This window comes from Sparus aurata, chromosome 1 (genome assembly GCF_900880675.1).
Source record: "Sparus aurata chromosome 1, fSpaAur1.1, whole genome shotgun sequence".
Lineage (NCBI taxonomy): Eukaryota > Metazoa > Chordata > Actinopteri > Spariformes > Sparidae > Sparus > Sparus aurata.
Window position 1 is genome coordinate 24,231,230 of NC_044187.1, and position 18,544 is coordinate 24,249,773.

The 18,544-nt window shown below is 41.1% G+C and overlaps 3 protein-coding genes across 5 annotated transcripts in view; 2 read left to right on the forward strand and 1 right to left on the reverse strand.

Annotated features, from left to right (window-relative positions):
- LOC115583565 (inactive rhomboid protein 2) overlaps positions 1–8,703 on the forward strand; it is a 34,197-nt gene extending 25,494 nt beyond the window's left edge. For both annotated transcript variants that reach the window (XM_030420549.1, XM_030420540.1), the window contains one exon: positions 5,972–8,703. In XM_030420549.1, the coding sequence (XP_030276409.1) occupies positions 5,972–6,403 (432 nt within the window). In that variant the 3' untranslated portion in view covers positions 6,404–8,703. The remainder of the gene's footprint in view (positions 1–5,971) is intronic.
- Positions 8,704–8,986: 283 nt separating this feature from the next.
- On the reverse strand, positions 8,987–12,071 carry aanat1 (arylalkylamine N-acetyltransferase 1). Its single transcript, XM_030420747.1, has 3 exons — positions 11,711–12,071; positions 11,126–11,280; positions 8,987–10,610 (listed from the first exon to the last, which is right to left on the reverse strand). Exons 1-3 carry the CDS (start codon positions 11,856–11,858, stop codon positions 10,305–10,307), a joined length of 609 nt encoding a protein of 202 aa, XP_030276607.1. The 5' UTR covers positions 11,859–12,071; the 3' UTR covers positions 8,987–10,304.
- A 1,460-nt stretch (positions 12,072–13,531) lies between these two features.
- Positions 13,532–18,544, forward strand: part of ube2o (ubiquitin-conjugating enzyme E2O) — a 38,598-nt gene continuing 33,585 nt past the window's right edge. For both annotated transcript variants that reach the window (XM_030420506.1, XM_030420497.1), the window contains exon 1: positions 13,532–14,120. In XM_030420506.1, the coding sequence (XP_030276366.1) occupies positions 13,680–14,120 (441 nt within the window). In that variant the 5' untranslated portion in view covers positions 13,532–13,679. The remainder of the gene's footprint in view (positions 14,121–18,544) is intronic.

An 18,544-nucleotide genomic window follows, 5' to 3' on the forward strand; every position in this document is an offset into this window, starting at 1 on the left:
TGAGCAACAACATGTTATGAGACCACTACTGCTAGACTGCTCACCATGTGTTATTGGTCAAGCTTTCTTTAAATATTTCCAAAATGAGGAACATTTGAGACAACCTCTGCTAACGTTAAGCAACCGACCATATGTTTTAAGTAAAGCAACTTGCTTTGAATAAATAGAAGAAACATGGATTCACACCATTGATCAGACAAGGCTGCCAAAGAAAATTCGAGAAAGAAAAAGGCACATCTTGAGTGACAAGTTATCCGTCAGGATGTGTAAACACGAGCATCACACGTTAGCACATCAAAAAAGACTTACCAGAATGTCTCTCTGATCACTGTGCTTAGGGAGAGAAAGTAACTTAAGAGTCTTATGACTGGGGCCTCGGGGGAACCCCAGCGCAACATGAAAATGAGACTCTCATGAACCACCAGCAACAAAGTGTCATTAAAACTGCAATTTTATAAAAATTTTTGAAAAACACACCTAACACAGAAACTCAGGTGCTGGCAGCCTGGCTGAAAGTCAAGAGAGGAGAGCCCATAGGAACTGGGAGGATCCGGCCTTAAACTGCTGGCTTGGAGGCTTGGGCCAGTCAGTTCCCTCGACAACCCAAATTCCCATTCAAGGTTCCTTCCAAATTGCATACTTTTTCTTTTTATTTATAGTACATATTGCAGTTCCTCTTACAAAGTACATACTATTTCATGCAGTATGCATACAATATGGACATACTACTTCATCATGACAGTGCACAACTTTGACCCTCTTGCTCACACATCTGTTGCAGCCTTAGTGTGTAATATTGGAGTACAGAATGAAGATACTTACACTTGAATCTGTCATTGCCGTGTTTGTCATTCTATAAAATTAACTATAATTTGACAGTGAGTTGACAAATGTTTGTTTCTCTCTCTGTTTAGTTTATATTTGCGCAACCCACTGTGACATATGTAACATATCTTCTGCTGCGGAGAAGGATTGTGGGTCAGAATAGCCAGTATGTATCAGCCAAACACACTTGCAGCCAATCACACAAATTCAGACAAGTCCCAAAACAGAGAAGGATTAAATCAGAGGAAATACAGCACAGACATTTACCAAAATGTTCAAACGGCCTCTGGGGTCTTAGACTTTCAAACAAAATTTGCCTAAACAAAGGAAAGTTGCATACTGTTTGCTGGAAGCACTTTCTCCAAATATCTGCGAGACAAAAGAGACCAAGGGGAACTGAACATCAAACAGATAAAAACACAAGAAATTGAACTCTAATTTATTTCAAGCTTCATGTGTTTATTTAATATTTTGACCATAGTAAGTCGACTATCGTAATGCCCTGTCGAGTGTGCTGGTGGAAAGCTGAAGCAATCCCGCAGACACACAAGATTAAGTCTGTGGTTGCTGAGTCAACAGCATTTAAAGACTACTTACAGGATGTCTTTTCATGCCTGTAAGAAACTCTGACCACTGCCTGTCTGACAGACTAGCATTGGAGAAGAGACGACAGAAAATATTTTATTAGCCGTCATTTCCAGAAGGACTGGAAGCCTGAGACTGCAACAACACCTCTGTCCTTTGTTGGTGTAACTCGATTAGTATAATCGCGTATAATCTTTTCCAATTAAACATGTTATATTTGCAAAAAACTTCAATATGTTGAGCTATGCAAATCACTCGGCATGTGATAAGAACACAGTCTGGATTACCTACTTTTTACTGGCACGTCTCTTCAATGTGTCTCTCTGTAAAGCCCACTTTCCCCTTTAAGAGATTAGCCTAATGCCATTGTGTGAGTTGACAAGGGCCACTGCTTTGGTGAATGGGATTACATTCTCCCTTTTTTAAACAAAGACAATTGTTGTTTGGACTAGACATGTCTGGTGATGCTTCTGGTCTGTACACCTTTATGAGCACAAAAGGTTTGTCTAGGTACACCTACGTAGTGTAAGAGTTCTTCTTTTATATAATGGACAATGGTAGTGGATGACTAAGGACAATGACTGATAAATGATTTATCTGTTAAATTACACAATAAATAATCAATGTCTTTAAGTTAAATATTTAATGGGAATTTTACATTTCCTCTTGACCTTTGTATTTATGTTTTGATGTCATGGGGACATCTGTTATCTGTAACCCCTATGCTCTTATCACATATGTGCGTGATGTGACATGAGGTGGCTCTCAGTTTGACGTACCTTGACTTGAGAGGCAGAAATCCCACCGTCCAACTCTCCTTAGCACTGACTGGCTCACAGGTCTCCACACACCAGGAATAACCGGAGGAAGCAAATGCAAGGCACAACACTGCGGTCAAGCCACTTAAGGAGGCAGTTTAAGTGGATTATCCTTTAATTGTTGAGTTAAGGAGACCGTGTGGCTTGAGCATTAATGACTCAAATAACAGCTCCAACTGGAATAATGATAAATCTCTAAAGAAAAAAGCAGATCTTGAGCACTGTGACAGCACAACAACTTCAGTTTCTAGTCCTTAAATTCTGCAGTTTCAATAGCTCGTTGCTTCCTAAAAGACAAATATTTGTAACTAAGAATTTAATAGAAATGTAAGTTAGGCTGAAATATATGTTTTCTTAATAAATGTCATATGTCAATATTACTTTGTGAGTGACAGCTTGTGTTAGACCTCACTTGGAGGTCAGCTATAACTTAGCTAAATGACTTGTAAATTGTAGAGATGGTTACCAGGAAGTGTAAGTAGAGATTAAACATGTGTCACTTGGCGGGAGGTATTAGGGTGAAGACAACAGTCAGCCTGTCTGGGAATACACTGGTTGGGAACATATTAGCTGCCATGAATCCAAACTGGTGTTATCTGAAATGTACCTGGTTTTACATGACTTTGGTTCCAGTCAGTCTAGGAATGAATACATACTTAATTGTTTTACTTCATTAAAAGTGGCAAAACTATAATGGAAAGAATAAGAAGTAGGGAAGCCAACCTTGGGAACTCTTTTGAAAAGGGCAGGCACTTTGATCAAATACTTGTCTAATGATTGCACGAAGCATCTGTCCATCACCTTCTATCATAGGCTAACTTCAACATATCAACAGAAGGAGAGCGCTGCCAGTGGAGTTAATCAAACTTTTGTAAAGCCAGTCGAGAGAAGAGCTGAAAGATCTTTTTCATCACGAAAAGCCCTCAATGCAGGTCTTTGCTCTTTTTTCAGTGAAGAAATACTCTTTATTCCTGATTAAACTGATGCTATAGGAGTAGCAATACTAACCTTTTAGGGAGCTGCCATTGCTGTTGGCAAACAAACAGTTGCTTCTTTCGCTGGTCTTCCCATCTAAACCATGGCCATAGCTGCTAGTAGTTCGCCGGACGGTGACTGGTCCAAACCACTGTGGTTCAACCACAAGCACATAGCTTGAAGCCTGCGAATATGGGTTTGAGAAATGACTTGTTCTAACTTTGTTAGCTTGGCTCAGGGGCTGTGTGCATGCTACTAACATTAGCCACTGGAGGAGTCTGTTTCTGCTGCCAAAGCTCTGTGTTTTTGACTCCGGGGCTGTATGCTTACTTTTACTCTGTTAACCGTCAAACAACAGACTGTCACTGCTGCTGTCACTCAGTCGTTCTTTGGCTCAGGGGCTGTGTGCTTAGTGCTGAGTTAGCCGAGGTAGTTGCTAAAGAGCAGGCTCGGGGGCTCTGTACTCTGAGCACAGCACATCATCGTCTTTGCTAACTATACCCTATACTACCTCGTGACATGTACGAAAACTATTGTTATCGCTATCAAGCTAGTTTGTTAGCGCTGGCACTCTTTCCCTCTCATCCCTTTGCCACCAGCCTGTGTAGTCTGGTCCTGTGTGATGAGTCCAAATTGTAAAGGGAAGTTTGCATGTAGGTGGACAGACAGGAAGCCCATCAAATTATCTCACATGGGCTAAAGAGGACATTTGGATGAGCTAATTAGTGGCCTGTCAAACGAATATCTCCCCTGTCCCCTCACCATCTCCTTTGCCGTGACAGACAGACACACACACATACACTAAATTAAATTGTAGATAACTGAAGTGCAGTATGACTGTTATCATGCTTCTATTCTCACAGATTTATATGCAACAGTTAATCACTACTAAGGAGCTAGGTTGGCTATCTGAGCAAAGGGTGATTGAGCACGGCGCATGTTAGGAACGTGTCAGCCTGCGTGTCCGAGGCGTGTGGGTTGAGTGCTGTACTAGGTTCCTTTTCTGTTTGTGGGAGTTTAATGTCTTCACAGATTAGCCATCTGCCTTTGACCAGGACAAGCCTCCAAACTCAGCTCAGACGTCACTGTAATCTGCTCACCTTTACTGCCTGACCCAGGGCTCGTACTGTCGTTCTTCCACAGAACTAGATCTAAAACTAAGAAATGATAAACCTGCATTTGTACAATATAAGCAACAGCAAAAACATGTACATCAGGTTTCATAATCACCACAAAGCCCCAAACTGAGACTGAGTGGCTCAAAACGTTTCCCGAAACTGTAATTAATGCAACATTTCTGCTTATTGAGAATAATTTACATTTGACCAGAGAGAGATGTTAGTGAGTTGTTAAATCAATACCGTCTAGGCTACTTGTTGCCAAGATTTAGTAATCAGGTTAAAATCCAACTGACATTAAGTTGGATTGATTAACTTGCAAGCATGAACACATGTCTTGTCCTTAATCTTAACTTGTTGTACGAGCGACACAGCAAATGCTCACCAAAGAAAAGTGCACTGTTAATATTGGTTTGCACAAGAAACATGCAAATGTCACTTTGATCCAGTGTGATGGTGGTGTGGTTCTTATTGTACAATACCACTAACAGCACACTGTCTAACTAATGACATATAGGATACAGAAAAAGACACACCAATGATAGAGAATGTAAATCCTTCTTCCAAAAAACTGGCAAATGCTTAAAGTACGACTGTTTCGTGTGCAGCAGTGTACAAATGACACAAGCAGCCATAAGATTTTCTCTTTTTCTGCTGGGAAATTTGAATCTAATATCAAGAACATAATTAGATGAAGTATTGATATCTCAAGGAGGAAAATCCCATGTGACACAGTTTGATCCCAAATCTATGCAACCTACTTCAGTGACCCTGGAGAAGGCACTTACTGTTCAGAATATAAATTGTGATTATTTGAAGCAAAGATAAATGAACCAAAGTGATGTCACCATTAAGCAGGATGTATGCATTTTATGTCCGGTACACATCAGAGATGATGTGTGTCATGTGTCCGGTGCTTAGTCGTACATGTGAGTCTTTTTGTATACGCAGTGTGGAGGTTGTTCTCTATGTAAGTGCAAATATAGAGGAAGTCCTTCAGCTTTCTATCGGGACTAAAACCAATAAACCATATTCACATGGCAACCATTATACTCTGATGTCACGCTTAGGGTGGGAAACTCAAAGGTTGTACTGCTGAGTTCCTGGTTTAAAGTTGTATAAAAGTTATTTCAACATTTATTGACTGATAAATAACTGAAAAAGACAATGGATGGTGAAAATCTGGAGGGACTCTGGGCCCTATTTCAATGTAGAACCAAATATTTGATAACCATCAGCTTCCTGTAGACAACTGCTAACGTAAGCATTTCATCACCTCCTAGCTTACAATACGGTTTGATAGTGTCACACAATGCAATAGGAGAGGTGTAAATGAACTCTAAAATATTAACACGCATCTTGGACACATTTATTTAAGTTTAGATAAATAACACACTGGTGAGCTAGGAAGTTGGGAGATGCAAATAGATTTTCATTGTCTATTATCTTTTTAGTTGAAATGATAATCATTTGTCGAATTCTCTACTGACTTGCAACCTCCAACAGCACATTTGAGATTCCCACCCTGAGCATGACGTTGGAGGAAAATGTTCCCTGGTCAAAGGGGCTCCCTTTCTTCGCTTAGCTTGGTTTTAAATGATTTAAGGGATGGTCTTTGAGTTATCTGTCTCTCCTGTTCTCTCCCTGCAGGTGGGTCCAGCAGGGTCTCAGTTTGGACTCCTTGCTTGCCTGTTTGTTGAACTGTTTCAAGGCTGGCAGATGCTGGAGAAGCCATGGAAGGCCTTTTACAAACTGTTTGGCATCGTCCTCTTCCTCTTCCTGTGTGGCCTTCTGCCGTGGATCGACAATATCGCCCACATTTTTGGTTTCCTCAGCGGCATGCTGCTCTCCTTCGCTTTCCTGCCCTACGTCACATTCGGGACTTTCGACACATACCGTAAACGCATCCTCATTGCTGTCTCGTTGTTGGCCTACATCGGGCTGTTCTCTTCCCTCATCGTTTGGTTTTATATATACCCAATAAACTGGCACTGGCTGGAGCATCTCACCTGCTTGCCCTTCACAAACAAGTTCTGTGAAAAGTACGACATAGACCACAACATTGACGATGTGGTGCACTAGTCTTGGGATGATCACAGAGTCTGTGTTTCTGATCCGCTCTCTTCTAGCCAATGACCAGTTCAGCTGTTTCCAGGTCAGGCCTTTTGAAGAATGTGGCAATCATGCTGTTTTTTTAATTTTTATTCACTTGTTGGAGGACCTGATCAAAGGAACAGAGTGGATTGGTCTCTTCCCTTGACTCTGATGACTTGCTTACTTTGATAAAAACTTTCCTAAACCTTTTTAATCCTCAGTTAAGTCTGGCACCACCTAGCATGTTAATTTGCTAATGGGCTAGCTGATCCTCACAATCAGAGGACAGGAAAAGATACTCAGGACGTCAAAACTGCATGGAGCTGGACGAACCTAAAGGAAAGATCTACAGAGTGAAAGAATCCTTCAGTCACATCAATTTAAAGAAGTCAGATGTTTGAGGAAGACATGGGTGACATTCAATGACTTTTCCCTTCAAATCTATGGACGACACACAGCTGGGATGAAAAGGAAAGCTGATACCATAACGGGTCTTGAGGTACATCAGATGCCTCCACCTACTAATTCTTGTTTTCAGTTACACTGGGTTTAAAACTAAACAAGCTTTCTTTCAGTTCTGCTTCTCGATGTCTGGTGACAGTTACGTTTTTTTTTGTTTTTAATCTCTGTTATTTTGGCATGTTCTCATATTCTTTGGAACCGTGAAATGTTTTATGCTAAGGGTAACAGTGTGTTCAGAGTATTAATTGTTCAGCTGGAATAGAGAAAGTCAAATATCAGAGGTCAATTGAGGCAAGATATCAGTCTAAAACCACTAGTTGCCTTAAACAGACTATGCCATTTTACAAAGATGCCTCATTTTACTTTTGCATATTGCCTCTAAACAACTTACTGAATGCTGATGAACACACTTATAACTTAACTTACCAAAGCAACTTCACATGCTGCTTATATGCATGTTGTTTTATCCACAATCACTTTGTTTTCTGTGTCACTGCCACAAACACAAGTTCTAACGCTATGGGTCACGCTCTACCTGTAGTGTCTCATGTTTGTCCAGTAACACAGTGGTGCCTGAGGCATTTTGTAGATTTATGCTAGAAAGAAAAGAACTCATGAAAGTAATATTTATTCCAGGAGTAATAACCTGAACAGGCCTTCTGTTGGATCAAAAGTTGGAAGTTTTGTACTGTACTTTTTTTTTTACTTCTTTATTACTCCGACAGCTGCAGAATCACAAGATTTAATATGTTTCCACTGAGCATTGACATGTTTTTGTAATACAATTTAATAGACTTTTGTTTTGACCATTTACTCTTTCCAGTGCCGTCCTTGACAAAAACAATGCAAGAATGATGACTTTTAACTTTGGCTGGGCGTGACGCGATACTTTAAAATCTCCTCTAAAGCACTTCATAAATGCTTGGACTGGGCAACAAAAACAAACATAGTGACCAAATTCCTCAATATTAATAATGCAACATTAGGTAGTAGGGATGACTATTGCCTTTCATAAACTATTGACACAATGAGATTTCCGATAAATAGTCATTACATCCACATTACTGATGATAAAGTGGGTAAAAGCAAGTATTAGAACAAGTAGAGCAGTAGGTAAGTTCTATAGTCTCGTATCACAATAACAATAGGATATCAATATATTGCCCAACCCTACTTTTAACTGTTTTCAACAGTAGTGTTACTGCAGACATAGGATTCTCCTTAAACAGACACACTCAGAGTGAACAGGAAACAAAGTCTTGCACGCTTTCAGCCATTCATTTGGATTGTGTTCCTCAACCCACAGTAGACTATTGCTGTTCAGGTGTGTCCTTGACAAAGTCACAAGTCCTAAAACCTGAAGTGAAACATTTCTTTCATGGCATGTTACCACCTTTGCTTGGATCTTGATTGTTGTTGTTCCTGACTCTGTGCATGTGTTGATCAGAGATGCTAGGAAAGCCACAGTAATGACTTGTGTGAAGGATTATGTGTGTTACTAAGTGAGTTATGAGATTATGTGAGTGTAAGTAACATGCAGTGACATCCACCTCTTTTAAGGGAACCCCTGTTCGGTGCCTTTTGACATGTGTGTGTGTTTGATCTGAACCACAACGACACACATCTTCAATCATGACTGTATGCAGCTGCGTTTGCATTGGGACCAAATCATTTCACCTTCTTTGTATTTATTGGAATTAAAAAAAAAGGGAAAGTTTTAAATTAATTTCAAATCATAGCCCTGGTACTGTTCAGTTTTTGCTTTTATATGTGAAAATATATGTGTAATAAAGCAGTTGTGTCAAAATAAATGCCACAAGTAATGAGGTTGTGTGTCATTTCATGTTAGTCCAATGAAATGTTAGCCACTGAACAATGAGGTTGTGTTTGACATAACTGAGATGAGGCACGTTAGAACTTCACAAAGAAAAAAAAGTGATTAATACATGTAAACTGCTACAAATTGTCACATAGAGTCTTTTAATCCAAAAAATTATCAAAAGCTCTATGACAATTACAGAACTTTCATTGAGATTGCTTTATCAATTGCTATCAAAATGGCCATTCCTAATATACAGTAAATGATGAGATCTAAAAGCAGACATGATAGAAAATAGAATATGTATTTATTTTTATTTTTTAGGAACAAAACAATATACAAAAAAACAAAAACATATTTGTCTTGATTCAAGACTTTGGGAGGCAGAGGTGGTGATGGTCTACAAGGGGGAAGGCAAGAGGAGACTAGAAGAGAAGAGAGAAAGCACACAATAAGGATATCTAAATCTGTGGGGTGTGCTGGTGATTACACTTGACTTGTTTTCTAGGAAATGTTAATTTTATCCTTTTAATATACTTCACATACTGTACACACCTCACAGATGTTCAGAACATGTTAAGAATACTTGTGTAACAGTGATGGAGAGCGACTGGACCGTTCAACATAAATCAACAGACTGCATGTTTAAGTGAATACATTGACATTATCTGACCTTTGATTGCTGATATCCATTCCTTTGTGATTTAATTTCGTAGTGATGGAAGGTTAAAGGTGCAATGTGTAAGAACTGGCCTCTTGTCAACTCCATACTCCAAACAAATAGGGGGCAGCATATCATTAGCATAACCGCTAACTGCTGCTAACTGTGCTCCAGGGAGAACGTTGGCGTGGTTTACTATCATACTATCACTATTGCTAATACGATAGATATCTGCAACACAATACATAGATGTATCTGACGCAACAAAATGCGATTTACTCATTCTTTTGATAATTTTTGGTAATTTTTAAATGGTTTTAACTGACGTTTTTGTTTATTGCACTTTTAACTGTTTACTTTGGCATATTACTTTATAGATTTAACATTATCATAGTTATACAAAATGGAACATAAACAGTAATCTACTGCTGCTTTGAAAGGCATTCTGTTTATACAATACTATACAGGATATACATTCATTATGAGAAGAGACTGGGTAGAAATAGTCCATTTGGCTTCATACAAAACTGAACATAATGTTAGACTCATTAAATAAATGTTAAAAAGATGGGAAAGAAAGAAACAAGGCAGCTGTGTTCTATTGGATAAATAATATATCAAAATAAAAATAAAATGGCTTTATACAACAACAAAAACTGACATTCTTTCAGGACTCTTTCAAAGAACGAGTTTTTCAGATAAACTACAGATCAATATATTTGTATTTTCTGACCGCTGTTCCAAACAGCTGTTGTTGGCCGCTGGATGGCATCTTTGTTCCCTGCTCACACACACCTCACTGTCTGCTGAACACTCGCAGCGATGATCACAAACACTCGGCTGGAGACCCGCGTACAACAAAGCTGCTCAGATGTCCCCTCATCCTGTTTCCAAGGGGAGAGCGTCCCCCAGCCAGAGAAAACACACAGAAAGTCCCTCAACACTCCTCAACAGCCGCTGTTCCTACGCATGAAGGCATGGCCCCTGACCGGGTAGAGCATCTCGATGAAGGTGAGGGGCCCCACTGTGATGTCACTGGGGCCCTGCACCTTGAAGCCCGATTTCTGGTAGAAGGGGACTAGGAAGTCTTCACACATGAGCACAGCGCGGCGGATGTAGGGCAGGCAGCGGAGGTACTGCAGATAACGCCACATCAGGATGGAGCCTTTGCCCTGCTGGCGAAAGGTCCTGTGGACGGCTAGGACATGGATGTGGACGGTGGTACCGTGAGGCTTGTGGAGCGTCAGGGCATCCTGGAAAACAAAGAGGGAGGGGAGAGGTGTGAGAACAGCGGAGTGTCTGTTGGGCTCAGGAGGAAGTGTCACTAAGTTTTAATTAAGGATACTTAATACCAGAGGGAGGAAGGGATAGAAAAAGTCCTTAATTAGTCAAGTTTTCTCAATGCTGTTGGGGAGACAGAGGATAATCAAGTCTTTAACAGACAGTATGTGATTTTCGCACATCAGAGTTTAATGATGTTGTGAAGTATAATATATTGTTCATGATGGCTCTAAATATCATGCACCCTGCACCAGAACCTCTTTTCAGGTAGGTTTTGAATCAGTGGCCTTGATGCTGCACCAATCTGTTTCCAGTAACTTTCTGTGCAACATCTATCCACACCTCCTGAATTATTACGCACATTACACCCTAGACATGCCCTTAAATCTTCTCTCTCTTAATCTGCCCTGAACCACCACTTGCATTTCCCTTTGCCAGTCAGCCTCAGTTCAAACAGGAGGTCCAGGTGTCCTTCGCTCTGTCTTACCGTGGTAAGCCTCTCCTGGTCCCAAAGTGAACCGATGATGAAAGCCACCAGACGTCCCTCCTCGAACCAGCCAAGAGACAGCTCAGGGCACAGGGTGAGGAAGTGACGCACCTCGTCCAGGTGGAGGGGACACTCACCGGACACTGAGATGAAGGCTGTGAGGAGGAGAAGCAGTGGGATCAGAAATTATACATCCAGACGCATGACGGGAAGGTAGTAATAATGTTTCCCTTCTCTGCTGTCTACGATACAATGGATCACAGAGGCACCTGAACTCATCACATTACCGTTATTTTGGAATGGAATACACATTCTACAAGTATTAGTATATGGTCATTGTAAAAAGTCAAATTCTTCTCTGAAAATATCCATAATATAAATAAAGGAGGTTATATTTTGATTACGGGGTTACTCGTTGTTCAATTTTATTAAACAAAGCGAATGGCAACATGAACTGAGGCTGTAGCCGCATGAGACTGAATAAAAGTTCCTGTTTTTCCTATAAAATACACAAAACGTTTCTGTGCGTAACTGTGCCGGGACCGATTGTCCAAACAATAGTCATGTGAAAAAAAGTGTGTTTACCTTCTCTCTCGATCTCGAACACACTGATGGCATCCTCCGGGCTGAGGGAGCGGAACTCGCTGGCCGGCAGCGTGTGGCGGCGGCCCCGGGGCCCCGGTGAGCGCATGTGGAGCGGCCTCATGAACGACACTGCGCTCACCACCGACATGGTCTTATCTTTCTGCCCTTAGGATTTGAAAGTAAAGCAAAGTCGCTGAGATTTTACTCTCTGGCTTTCTTTGCACTCACGAGTATTTCCTCTGAAAGTCTGATGCGTGCGTAACAGGAGGACTGAGCGGAGAAAGGCGCACGCTCAGTATTTATAGTCTCGGTGCGCAGGGGTGGCTGGTGATAATCCTGAGACCAGCTGGATGACCCTTTACTCCCCGTGAGTGAGGTGAACAATAAACATATTTAGTCGGGGTTAGGAGGGATGTTTGTGTGTTGAGAATTAACCTGGTCATGCCACCGTCACACCCGCAACAGATTTGGATTTTCCCGATCATGTGTTGGATTTCTCAAGCCAACATACGACCGACCTGTTATCAGTGGCTCACCTGCTGGGCTGCAGAGTGGATGAAGGAGTCAGAGAGGAACCAGTTAACCGTCAGTGTCAGTGTTGATTAAAGCTGTCTCGGGTGGTGTCGCTTAACTGGGCCATCTAAAGGAAACGCCTTACCACTCTTGTGATTCCTCTGAGGGAGACTTTCCATCGTCCCCTCACTACCCCTGTAAGTCGCGATCTTTCCACGCTTTATTCCCCCCCGAGATCTGTAAGAGGATTACAAAATGTGTAGGAGTTTGTTAGTCAACTCTTCAGTCTTAAATAAGCTATGTTGTTTGGAATGTTAGGAATTTCAAGCAGCCATTTGGTTATATTGACACTTGTTGTCCTCTCGCACCGAACTTCACAGCACTTTTCCCACAAAATGTGACTCACGTTTTACAACCAGAACCATTTCACTGTTATATTTTATTGTAATGTATGATTTGCATGTCGTATCTTTTTGTTGTTGTTGTGTTTCCCACCTGTGTGATTGTGGTTTTAATTGTACATGTAATTGTTAAATAAAGATGTAAATGCAGATAAAAGCGTGTCCTATCTTACGACATAAATTCTGTTTTTGGGTGAATTTTCCTTTTTATAGCCTAGTCATATTAAAAAAAACAAACAAACAATAGAAACACATATAAACCAACATATGTTTTGTGCAATCTGAATGTCTCCAGGCAAGTTTTTCATTTATTTTCATGGATATTTGTAAAGCTGTAATAAAATGCAAATAGTTTACATAGTCTTATTTTTCACTTTTCCTTTATATTATTCTATTCTTGCATTGTTCTGCTTTTTTCAATTTCATAGCGCCCAGTTTCTCTTATTTTCCCTCTGCCTATGACTCTTAAGCTGTTTTATCACGTGAATTCCCCCCCTGAGGGATTAATAATGTCTTCATCTCAAAACAAATATTGTCAAATAACCGAGTTTTGAAAATACACACACACACACACACACACACACACACACCTGACAATCGTTAAGGGGAATCACGTAACAACTCAAGGTACTTTAATGTGCGTATTCTCTTTTTGTTTGTAGTTATTCTTGATGAATATATATGAATCAGTTGAATTGTGTTTTAAAAAGCCATTCATACGTGTGAAAACTTTGGAAATGTTCCTCTCTCTGGCGGAAATTTACCTTTAAGGGCCTGGAATTTATAACAAAACAGCGTTAATGTGACATGTAGTTATAGTTGGACTGCTGAACATTTCTATCCCAAACTGGCTTGGTCGCGTGTATAACAGGCTGCAGCTCACACTGCCGCTCAGTGGTGACAGAGGCTACTGCGTGATGACGCTATCACACTGCGCTTGTTACGCCGCTCCCGTACCGACGTAAACACGTGCACTTCGCTGCCTTCCAGGTTACAGTTTTTTTCATTCCACCGTCATCCTCGCGCTCTAGCATCACTCCCTGACAACAGCAACGATGGCGGAGCCCGTAGCATCGGATGCGGCGGCCACGACGGACGCAGCGATAGCGGCAGCATCTCCAACCCCGGGCCTCTCTCCCGCAGCCAGCCCGGGCTCGGAGCCTCCATCCATGGCTCTGTCTCCCACGGCGGACGGCTCCCAGCGGCTGCTCTTCTCCCACGACCTGGTCTCCGGGAGGTACCGCGGCTCAGTCCGGTTTGGCCTCGTACGGATGATCCACGGCGAGGAGGATTTTAACTCAGACTCGGACATCGATGATGGCGGAGGGAGAGGCGGTGGCGGTGGAGGGGGTGGCGGCGGTGGAGGAGGAGGACGAGTCCCGTGTGGCTCGGACACTGAGAGCGCTGTGGACACCCCGAGTCGGCCTCTGGTGAGGGGATTTGTCCGCGTCCAGTGGTACCCTGAAGGAGGCAAGCAGGACATCAGGGAGACAAAGGTACCACACACCAGCTAATCTATCAAGTGTTCACACAGAGGCTGGCTTGTTCCTCTAGCCTGATACGAGGGCTGCTGTGTTTTTCAACTGCCTGCTTTGGTTCGGGAGAGATGACTCGACTTGCTAACCAGCCTGGGATAAGGTTCACCCAGTTAATCCATCCTGCAGCGCACAACCTAGCTCGCTATCTGGCTAGCGTTCAAGCACACATGCTAGCTAGCAGTTTAGCTCATAGCCTCATGTCACTCAGCTGATGCTGGCAGGCTAAACAGGGTTGTTCCACCTGCCTGTGTCCGTGTAGCCGCTGAAGCATCAAATGTACACGCCTGAGTGACTGGCCAGGTCGCAGCTTTGTGTCTGGAGATGTATCTACAGGGTTTGGCAGGTGCACGTCCCTGCTAGGAACCTTACACCTATCGATTAGCTCATCCTGTAGCTCCTCAGCTGGGTGTGACTTGGCCCGAGACCAGGAATTGTTGTCAGTCACTTTCTATGATAGAACAGCCGTTATTATTATTGTTATTCCCATAACGTCCCAGTTAATCTTCTTGAATACACCTGCTTCCTGTTTTAAACCTGTCTGACCTGTCCTCTTCAGTGACAGTGACTGCTAACAAGGACAACACACAAGCTCTCACCAGACCCTGTGTGAACTTGTGATGTCTGCAGTTTTGTAGCTGAAATTAGTCTAAGTCAAACCATTTGAATAGTTGATCAGCAGACGATTGATTGATAGATGATTGATTTTGTGCTGTCATTTGTCAAGGTAATGGACAAACATTTCCTTCAAAATAAAATAAAAAAAAATGACTGAAAGGATTTTAAAGGACTAATTATCTTTTAATAAGTTGAGAAATGGTTTCAGTGCTAAAATGCTCTGATTTAAGTTGGTGCCTATGCCGTTCCTTTTGGGCCCAGGCTTGTTTTAAGGAACTTGAAAGTTCAGAAATTCACAGATACCTGCACAACCGATCAGTCGTCATCATTGCCTCCTGCCTTGTTCCACATGGAGACACAGTCAGGTGTACATCTGTTGTCTACACTCAACATTATATGTTTTCTTTCACTCTAGAGTTGCAATGATGAAACAAATTCGTTTTCAACTTTCAAATGAATTGCCCGGTTTGAGTTGATGATTTCTTTTTTTTTTCTCTGATATTCAGCTCCTTTAAATGTGAATACTTTCTGTTTTCCAAAGTCCTCTATTAGTAAGCTATCTTTGGGTTGTGGACAAATTACATTTTAAGACGTCATCTTGGGCTCTGGGAAATGTTGATCAATGTTCTTTTTCCCATTTTGTAAATTTATCAAGAGATAAATTGACAGTGAAACTAATCGTTTCTTTCAGTTTGATTCAATCTGTGACCAAATGATGAATTAAATTGTAACTGATAAAGAAATGGGAAATCTGCTGTCATGTATCTTCCTCAGGGTTTCTCTAGATTTCTCCTGGGACTTGTGGAGACGGGTCACAGGGTTTACTGGAGGACTGGTCTGGAAACGGCTCATACTAGCTTGTTTTAGAGACACGGGATGGGACCAGAAGAAGCCTGTTTTAGAGCCCACTGTTGCTTTGTTTTGTCCTTTAGGCTAAATGAGTAACGTTCTGGTCTGAGAGTCATTCAACCTCTGTCACAACAAAGGCTCAGTGAAACAATGACGCCGATGTTTACACACCACTTGTGCTGTTAATGCTGTGTCATTACTAGTCAGTGTCCCCCAAAGGATCTAGTGTGTGCTTGTGTGCGCATATATATTTCATTCTGTACAATTCTTGTTTATGTTTTGTGTGTTTTTGTGTGTGTGTGTGTGTGTGTGTGTGTGTGTGTGTGTGTGATACTGGTCTGCTTATCAGCGTGCACCACATACCCTGTCTCAGCAGGCTCCGTCTTAGTTGCATATTATATCCTGAGAGCAGGGTGAAGATTCAGATCAATAATTCATGATTACTTCCTGCAGTGTGCAAAGTTGCTTAGCTTCAAGATAAGATTTCCACCAAATTCTGACTCGCATTTATTCTGCAGGGGGTGACTCAAGTTAAAATGTTTTTTCTCAGTAGTAATCAGTTCAGGTGGAAGTGATGCTGAAAATCTCTCCTCACGTATCAGGAGTTTCTCTTGAGGAGCATTTTCACAGCAATGTGATTCTGATAGGAGTTCAGACCACAGCAGCACCTGTTAGGTGAAAAGTATACCCAAATTTTGTATTCTTAGTTTCGTTGTTATTCTGTGGTTATGCATGAAGATGGATTTAACCTTTTTATGAAACCTGATTTTCTGTGGCACATCGGCTGTGTGCTTCATGAGATCAGCCAGCATAATGAAGATTTGTCAGCATGAAAACTGAGACGATAGACCACTGGTATTATTTTTTTTTAGGTTGAGGCGATTCAAAGAAGTGTGTGCGACCGACTGTGGCTTAAAAAGAAGTTTATCTGCATCTTGCAGACTTCCAAAAAAAAATGAACATCACACAGCTACCACACAACAACACATATCCCTGTTGGAGATTGTCTGTGGAAGGAGGGGAGACAACAACACAAAAAGCAATATGAATGCTTCTTATCCTTTAGTGTTGCAAAATGTGCTGTAATGTAATACCTCATAACACTCTTAATCAGTCAGGGACACTAAATGGATAATTTCACTAAATGAGCAGCTAATTGATTAAAAGTAATTTCCTGTGTAAACAAATGAAATGATGCGTTAATCATTTCTGTAATACATTTTTCAGGGTTCCAGACTAATTTTTCACACTGGTTGTACTAATGCACCTAACTTTTATCATAAAGGGGCACCAGCACATAATTAAGGTGCATTTTGATAAGATTTCTTAGACATTATGTAAGTCATTTTAAGAAAATAAGAAATAAGGGTGCAAATACATGTTTTTCTACATCTAAATTCAACACAACAAGAAACTGTTATAACCTCAGTCTTAACCAAAAAACAAGAACATATCAGGCGCACCGGTGCAGCCTATGAAAATGATGAAAATGTTTGGATGAACTTTTTAACACCCTGTCATCACATTTCCTTTGCTCTCCCAATTAGCAGGCTTTATCAAGTCTGTTTATATTCACGAGGTTAGACACAATATTACTGCAAAATACAGCTTTAAATAAATTCTTCCTTGCAGTTGAAACAAGAACTGAACATTACGACCAGAATAAAGGTAGGATTTATTGTTGTATTGGACTGAATTATCTGTAGCTAGGTGCACTAATAATAATAATCTGGAGAGTGTCACAATATTTTTTGATATATAAGACTATGCATATAATGATTTGTGGTGTAAATCACCAGTTGAGTCACCATGTGATATCATTTTGATTCTTTGGACAACGATGCAATATTTGCAGACATCAGGAAGTCTGCCACGATACAGTTTTTATTCGATTCACTGGCCTGCAATCTGATCTGAAACTAAATCATCGGTTACTGAAAAAGCTACCCTCCCTTTTCTGCTTTCTTTTAATAGAAAAATATTATAACTAATTGTAAGCTGTTCAATAAAATTTGCTTTGAACTGACACACATAGAACATGGCTGAACAACCAGAAGTGTCAACAAGAGTGTTATATCCGGCTCAGTGATAACTGTCAAGGAGACAAAACAAATGTTCTATGCTCGTCACCATTATTGATTTAAGCCTTTGGCTATTTGCCTCACATAGATTAGCCTAACAGCTACCGGACGATTCTTCTATTCCTCCCTTAACAAATAACATGTTTTTTTTACTTTTTCTTACTCCCCGCTGGTTAACATCACTGCGTCTTCTGACAGAACATTATGGTCACATTTTAGCCTGAATGCATGCTTTTTCAGCCTAACATTGTAGAAACACAGCAGCTAATATTGCAGAATTAGAGCAAAAAGTTAGCGGACTGCTGACCGAGTCTGTTGGCCCAAGTATGCACTGTTGATTTATTGCTTAGAGGGAAGTAGATCTGCTCGTCGTCAGGTGAAAAAAAATGGTTGAATTTTTTTTCCTTGGCGCGTTCCTGTTCATATTGACTTTTTATTTTTAAAAAACAAGAGGACTAGACATCAAGTTGGAAAGTTAATTCAGTGATTAGACTGTTTTGGTGATTGCATCATCAGTACCCATGATATCAAACGCCACCGAAGTTTCTGTCCCTTTGGTCTCACAAGTATATTAGCATTATTAGACTGCAAATCAAGTTCATGTCATCAAAAACAAAAACGGGTAGAGACGTGTGGATAAAGCAGCCCAGCTTTACAGTAATGACTTGGTGCTGTTGCTGTGGGCTTGTATTTGCAACGTCTAAAGAGGGAAAGGCTGAAGTTCCTCCAGTAGCTGTGAAATGGGAACATGTCTGCAGCACCGACATTGCTCAAACACATCATATTTTCTCGCTCTATGAAATCTTAGTAACCATCTCCAGAGGAAGTGATGGAGCT

Bases quoted from the DNA above. Each gene is read 5' to 3' on its own strand.
- aanat1 (XM_030420747.1), bottom strand. From the start codon at position 11,858: ATGTCGGTGGTGAGCGCAGTGTCGTTCATGAGGCCGCTCCACATGCGC. The intron at 11,281-11,710 runs GTAAACACACTT...TCCTCCTCACAG, and splicing joins GTTCGAGATCGAGAGAGAAG to CCTTCATCTCAGTGTCCGGT. The intron at 10,611-11,125 runs GTAAGACAGAGC...TTTGTTTTCCAG, and splicing joins ACCAGGAGAGGCTTACCACG to GATGCCCTGACGCTCCACAA.